Raw genomic sequence first — 7,616 nt, 5'->3', positions numbered from 1 at the left:
ATTTTAGGGTCGTCTCAACGAAGTTAAATCGTTTCATTTTTTTAAAAAAAATAGGGAAATTAAGACCCTAATTAAAACTACTAATTACACCCTTATTTTTTTTAAACATGTTTAACTTTCTTTCTCAAACCCAGTATTTTCTCTCTCACATACAATCGCACCCTCTCTCCCTCTCGACTCCTCTACAGCCGCCGCCTCGACGACGGTGCCGTCAACGGAGGCCGGCGCCCCCTCTCTCCTTCAACATCTTTCTCTCTCTACATATCTTTGATTTGCGCTGCAACACCCACTTTAAGGGCTGTAGACTCGCCACCTCATTCCTCTGTTTTCTAGCGAGTCGCAAATTTAGGGTTTCGAACTACAACCGCCTAGTCCTTCCTTTTTCGGCAACGTCCTCGATGCCCAACACCATAGCCATCATTTACAGACCCCTTACCTCTCTGCCTCGCTTTCCTCATCCCAAATTGAACGTGAAAAATGAAATCCTTAATTTATAAAATCTCTAAAAACTTTTATTTATCTTTTACGGCGACACGAACGCCGCGACTGAGGGAAAAGCCAGACTGGAGGGCAACACTGTTGAGGATTCAACAAAAATATAGGGTGGTGTTTTTTCTCGATTTTTCTTTAACTTTTTTCTCAAATTTTCTCAATTTGGGGTTTTGAAGGTTTTTGGATGTCGGCGCTGCCATGCATCGCTCGCTCTATTGGCGATTACTTGACAGAGGTGAGAGGAAAACCGACGATGAAGAACTTCATGATTTGGAAGGGTGGGATGAGGAAGACCGGCAACGACGCTAAGGCTGCTGGGATTTGGGGGTGGGGGGAGAAAGACGGTTTGGGGGTGTATTTTAAATTATTTCTAAATTAAAATAAAAATAAATTTCAGATTAATTAATTTAAATTTTAAATTAAAAAATAATTCAAAATCACTAATTATATACTCTTTCGGTCCTATTTGAAATGTCTCACTTTACATCTTTATCACACAATTCTTAATGTTCGTGATCAACTCAAAATTAAGGACAAATTTATTTCTATTTATGAGTTGGGCTATTTTAAATGGAACAACTCAAAATAGAAAATGAGATATTTCAAATGGAACGGAGGAAGTAGATAATTACTTAATCATAAATTTATAAATATATTTAAATAATTAAATAATACTAATTCATTAAATTTCGTGTGCAAAAGAATCGCTGCAACTCCGGTGGAGTCGAGGGAATATTTATTAAAATTCATGTTGAATAGTGAGATATTATTAAAATTAATCTTAGAAAGATTGCATATATGTATATACACCATTCATCATATGAGAGGAGCCTATACATATAGTTAGGGCTGTAAATAAATATAGCTACTTACAAGTTATTCGAGATTCGATTCAAGAAAAGCTTGTTCGGAGCTCGATTCGATAGTAAACGAGCCGAGCTTGAGCCTGGCAATATTCGGTTCGTTGAGCTCGTGAACATATTCGAATTTGGTTGTTCACGAACAAGTTTGCGAGAGCCTTCAATCGAATTAATGTATGAGCCTTAAACGAGTCGAACTCGAGCTCGAGTAACATATTAATTAAGAATCTTCTCCTAAATTTATAACGAATTCAAGCTCAGACATCATATATACGAATATCTAACGAGTCCGAGCTCGAATACAAGCTTGAATTTGACATTATCGAGCATCACCCGAGTCGAGCTCGAACTCAGTAAATAGATGACGAGCCGAACTCGAACACCCGAATATTTGAACGAACCGAGCTCAAGCCTGCTTGTATTATGCTCGGCTCAGCTAGTTTACAGCCGGGTATAGTTTACTTCATAAAAAGTGCGACTCCCAAACTAATTCCCAAAAACCCGCCGCCATTCCCATCACCTTCTTCCTTTCCATAAATCTGCCGCCGCCGGTGAAACCTTGAATAAGTGGAAGAAGGCAAGGGGGATCTCGTCTCAGTGTCCGCAATAGCAGATTCATCTTCCTACCGTCTCTAAATCTCAAAGCCACGGTAACTCCATATTATTTGCTTATTTTGAATTTCAATTTTCCCCGAGTTGTAATCAGCAATCATACTAAATGAACTTTTTCGAGTCTATCTCGACTGATTGCTTATTCGAGCTCTCTGTGTTGTACTTTGTTGTACTTTGCAATCAGATGGTAAATGCTTATGCATTACTCTTTGTATAGCAGGAAATCAGCATTGTCTTATTGTGCTTATCAGTTATCTGTGATGGAGCTCTAGCTAAACTCGCAATCTTAATGAACTTTATTCGAGTGGAGCTCGAGTATTTTCTTATCTTAATTTAGCTTGTTTTGTCGCAGTTGGACTACTTGTGATGTCTGACGTTGATTTGGGAGTAAAGTTGAAGGAGCTTATGAGTGTCTGTAATGGACTTCAATTTGGAGTAACTAGTTTGTAAATTAAAACTAGGATGAAGCTATAGTATCTTTCTAGCAGACTTGACTTGATCCAATTCTGGAAATTGATTTCAGACTGATGTGACCTAATAATTGATGACATAATTTCTGCATATCATTGAAAGGCTTCATTCTATAATCACCTCCATTATTTTTATATACTTATATCTTTCTCCTATATGTTGATTAGAGCTTTGATTTGGCTAGTTACAACAGCCAGGCAAGTTTCAAGGCAGCTAGATGATAGTAATTGGAACTAAACTCTGTTCCATTCATTATAAATGATAGATGGATTTGGTGAATGCATCAATAAGTGGCCCAACAAATATAGGAGAAATGGCTCCAGAAGGTAATCCAGCTGAAGCAGATTGTTATAAGGGACAAGTTGATGAGCTCTTCGTGAAGGTTGAGCAAGTAAGCATTCGTTAATTTAATGATGGTCTGAGTACTCTGCCTCCAGGAAGCAATGATGTCATTTTTTCCCATGTATATTTGCATATACTCTGAGCTTTTAGACGATTTTTGATAGATTCAAATGGCGATAATATTTGGTTTTAAGATCTTCACTAGTGTGACAACGAAACGCAGCTCGGTTGGTAAGACGCTTCCCCTGAAACCAATAGGTTGGGGGTTCGAGTCACCACCGGAGGGTGGGGGGGGGGATGTGGAACCAGTATTGATAATCTTTTTCAAAACGAAAGGAAAAAAAGATCTTTACTAGTGCTAACTTCTCTATTATCTGCTGGCATATTATTCTTTTGGCAGAATGTAGAATTCAATTGCTCCACTTGTCCAATGTATCCTAATGCCACAACCATTATATCTGTTGCATGCATTAATTCAAGCCATAATTTGTTTGTCGTAATCTATTCTCTATCTTGCAGCTTGAGCAAAGAGTAAATGAAGTTGAACAGTTTTACTTGAATACAACAACAAAGCAACCAAACAATTCCAGAAATACTTTAATAGTAAAGGAGAAGCATATTCCTAGCATAAAAAAACTACAGCAGGATGCTTCACGTAGAGAAGCTACTGCTGCTAAGAGAATGCAAGACCTTATGCGCCAGTTTGGAAGTATATTTCGTCAGGCAAGTCTCTTGAGTTAAGCTACTGAATAGAGTCATGTATTATATTATATGATATGCAATGGGATTTTGACCTCCACATAGTTCTCTTTGCGATGGGGTTACTTCCCAACTTTAACTAGAATGTACTCCTGGTTTATGTGCATTGAAAATTTAAAGAATGGTGTTTAATTTCTCGAGCACATCATGTTTGTGCTGCTATTTATTTTTTAGAACTGTTTTTCCATGTAAACAATATGATTATGGGATAAAAAAGATTTATCATGTGCCTTTTCTAGTGTTTAGATCACACAGCACAAGTGGGCTTGGCCCTTTTTGCAACCAGTAGATGTTGAAGGACTTGAGTTGGATGATTACTATCAGGTAAAGCCTCCTCGATTCTTACCAAACAATTTCACCTACGTGTAGCTCTAATTCATGTGATTGGATAACTAATCACCTTTCTTCTTCCTCCACCGTCACACTAAACAAGAAAGAAATGCATATGAGAAGATATACATTGGTGATGCCACTTGTTGAATACCAAAAACTTACTTTTAGTTGCTACTTGCTAGTTTACAATGTTTGAAGTTATGGATCTTGCCTTCTCAACTTCGGTTTGAAACTTCAAACCTGTATATTGTATATTATTTATGTCCTAAATCACTTATATCTCTTTCTTGTTCAACAAAAAAGAAATGAGAACATCAATCACTCAGAAAATAAAACAAGGACTGATATGGATGTTATTTCAAAAGTTATGTAAGGGGCAAAAGCCTAGCTACTGTACTTGATATGGCCACAATGGTTCATGGGGTCAAGGATTTCTGTACTGCATTAGTACATTACAAGTCTAGAATAGCTTGAGAATTTATTTGGAATGGATTCTAGAAGCATCTGATTGTTTATATGGATTATATTAAACCAGCATCTATGGTGATTTTATTATTAGAGTGGCTTCACAGTTGATAATTGTACAAAGCAGTTATGCCGTGCAAGTTAGCCATTGACAGGTTTCAAATGGAAAATGGAAATAATGATAGAACAGTTCAGAACTGCAATCTGATAAATGAGATGTAATTAAGCGTTTTCAGAATTGAATTTCTGCCATAAGTTTTGTGCTTATTATCAAAATGTTCAAATTATGGTACCTCTACTCCCATCTCTTCCCCCATTTGGAAATTATGTAAAAGTTTTTTCTCCTACCTATTGTTCTATATCTTTGTTTTTTGGTTAACATTTACAATCAGTGCCTTAAATGTCTGATTATATACCTGGATTGATTCTTCATGAATGATATGTTTCAGATTATTGACAGGCCAATGGACTTCAGTACTATAAAAAACCAAATGGAAGCCAAGGATGGTACCGGATATAAGCATGTTCGCGAGATATGTTCTGATGTGCGGTTGGTTTTTAAAAATGCAATAAAGTACAATGATGAAAAGAGTGATGTTCATAGAATGGCAAAGAAATTACTCGAAGTATTTGAGGAGAAGTGGCTAAAGTTTTTACCAAAAGTTATAGAAGAGGTAATTATTTCAGGGATCTGTTGCTGGCATTTGATTTCTGATAGTAATGTAACTCACATGCATCCCTTAAGAAATCACGTACTAACCTAATTTACAACTTCACTTGGCTCTCATTCTTCTTTTAACTCCCTTTAGAAGTACTTTGAGCCTCAAATGTATCTTAACCTTCACATGAGCCGGTCATTCTATATATTCCAAAAGCAACTGAGACATGTAATGTATTTGAGATCTATTGATCATGCATATGTATTTTAGGAAGAAAAACGAGAACAGGAGGAAGCCGAAGCAGAAATAAGCATGCAGCTTGCTCAGGAGGCTTCTCATGCGAAGCTGGCCAGGGATATAAGTACTGAGGTAAGATAAAATTTCTAATTTTGTAGCACATGAAGAAAAGAAATTTTGTGGAACCATGTAGATGTTCGTAATCATTAATGTCCAATTTTCCTAAATGTGTTTCAGCTTTATGACATTGATATGCATATAGAAGAGCTCCGAGAAATGGTGGTTAAAAAGTGCAGGTTAGTTTAAGTATGGATGTTGTTTATTTGGGTATATTGTTTGGTTCTAACTCATCCATTTAGACTAAGCATATGCTCCTCTCTGGATCATTCTGCCTCTATACATCTACAAGGATCTGTAGTGATGATGCTTTATTCTTGGATCCCCCCCCCCACCCACCAACCCCATCAATTTGACCTTTATCTAATTTATTTTGGCATTTCATTCTGCTCTACACTTAGCTAGCTGAGAATCATATGGAGTGGCGGTCTTAGTTCACATTTGAGTATCAAATTCACAAATCTTGGTTGTGCATCCTTAGTTGTACATTATATTACTCATTTGCTTGCGGTCTTAGTATTGACACAGATTGGCATGCTTAGAGCACATTGGATCTGTTAGTACTCTACGGTCTTCCATCATAGTTTAAAGGTTAAAATGGGACTTGTTTTAGTTTGTGGATAGTGTTTATGCATCTGTGCCACAATTTAAAGTTATCGCTCTCCCATCCACTTTCTTGTTTAAAATTGCCTAATAAAAATACTGTGGTATTTTATCTAACACGTTTCAATGAGCGAACTCCTCCAGGAACATATCTACAATGGAAAAAAGAAAGCTAGGAGTTGCTCTCTCCAAATTATCTCCTGAAGATCTCAATAAGGCACTGGAGATTGTAGCTCAAAGTAACCTCAACTTTCAAGCAAATGCCGAAGAGGTGGAGCTCGATATCGATGCTCAGGTTCTCTTCAGCACCCTACTCTTTATCATCATCAGTGATTGATGTTGCCACATATTCTTCTTCTTCTTCTCTCTCTCTCTCTCTAACATGATGAACACCTTACTCATATCATTGCTAGTAGTTGATTTTGGCACATACGCTAAACTCTCTCTCTCTCTCTCTCACACAACACCCTACTCTTGTCATTAGTAGTAGTTGTTGTTGGTACATATGCTAACACCTCTCGCTCTCTCTCACATGATGTACACCACACTCTTATCATTACTAGCAGTTGGTTTTGGCACATTCACTCACTCCTCTCTCATGTGATCTACACCCTTCTCTTATCACTAGTAATAGTTGTTTTATTGGCACAGAGTGAATCTACACTGTGGAGGTTGAAGTTTTTTGTGAAAGACATACTAAAAGAAGATTCGAACAAGGATGACAAAAATAATGGCAACGATAATAACATCGTCTCCAAGCGTAAGCGTGAGATTTGTGATGCCCTTGCCAAGACTGCCAAAAAACGGAAGATAAAGCCCTCATCGTAGTCCATGCTAGTTTGTGATCATAAACAGAGCATAGAAATAGCAGATGACGGAGGAGTAGTTTGGGAATTTGAGAGCAGCTGCCATATCTAATCTGACCTTGGTGCTGAATTCCTTGACATTGTTTTTGCAATTTGCCTATTTGGATTTATGAGGTACTCTCGTACCCTTTGAGGGTGTATCGGATTCAAATTCATCTTCTCATGTTTGATGAAATTCAGTGAAGGCCTATTTCACACTTGCACTTCACCAGCTGTAGCTCAAGTAAAATGTTACCTGCCAAAGCTAATAATTGCATTCTAACGTTTCTTTATTTACTCTCCATTTTTGGCTAAAAGATGCGGAAATTTTGGGACATGACTATAGTTGATTCTGAGATGTTGAAAAAATAAAAATAACGGTTTCAAAGAAAAAATAAAAATAACTATTAGGTGCAAGTGAAAAAAAAGTTACAAATGAAAATAAAAAGAATTGAAAATAGATTTATTCAAAAAAAATATGAGAGAGGGGAGAAAATATTTTTAAAATTTAATCTCGAAATAAATACTTCCTTCGTCCCATAAGAAAGTATCATATTTTCTATTTTCGTTCGTACCATGAGAATGCATCACTTCCATTTTGGTATATGACACTACTTTTTCTTTTTTAAGTATAACCATTTATTTCTACGTAATCTCACAATCAATTCAACTTTAATCACTTATATTTTCGCTCAATAAAATATCTGTAATTTTTTTTTAATTGATGACATCTCATATGTGATACTCTTTTATGGAGGGAGAGAGTATGACTTTTACATTTTAAATCAAATATTTACATAAAATATATCAAATTAAATTTT

General features: G+C 36.5%; 1 protein-coding gene across 5 annotated transcripts; it reads left to right on the top strand.

Annotated features, from left to right (window-relative positions):
• The first annotated feature begins 1,806 nt into the window (after positions 1-1,806).
• Positions 1,807-7,088, top strand: LOC131001961 (transcription factor GTE6). 5 transcript variants are annotated; one of them, XM_057928616.1, is made up of 9 exons: positions 1,807-2,002; positions 2,701-2,826; positions 3,297-3,500; positions 3,783-3,860; positions 4,784-5,008; positions 5,264-5,362; positions 5,468-5,526; positions 6,095-6,245; positions 6,602-7,088. In XM_057928616.1, exons 2-9 carry the CDS (start codon positions 2,701-2,703, stop codon positions 6,776-6,778), a joined length of 1,119 nt encoding a protein of 372 aa, XP_057784599.1. In that variant the 5' UTR covers positions 1,807-2,002; the 3' UTR covers positions 6,779-7,088. The 5 variants fall into 5 exon arrangements, with proteins under 5 accessions (XP_057784599.1, XP_057784601.1, XP_057784600.1 ...); XM_057928618.1 differs by having other exon boundaries at positions 2,620-2,826; XM_057928617.1 differs by having other exon boundaries at positions 2,603-2,826.
• Positions 7,089-7,616: the final 528 nt, after the last annotated feature.

This window comes from Salvia miltiorrhiza, chromosome 8 (assembly GCF_028751815.1).
Source record: "Salvia miltiorrhiza cultivar Shanhuang (shh) chromosome 8, IMPLAD_Smil_shh, whole genome shotgun sequence".
Classification (NCBI taxonomy): domain Eukaryota; kingdom Viridiplantae; phylum Streptophyta; class Magnoliopsida; order Lamiales; family Lamiaceae; genus Salvia; species Salvia miltiorrhiza.
Note: the sequence above shows the minus strand (reverse complement) of the source record. Positions and strands in the feature narration are given on the sequence as shown.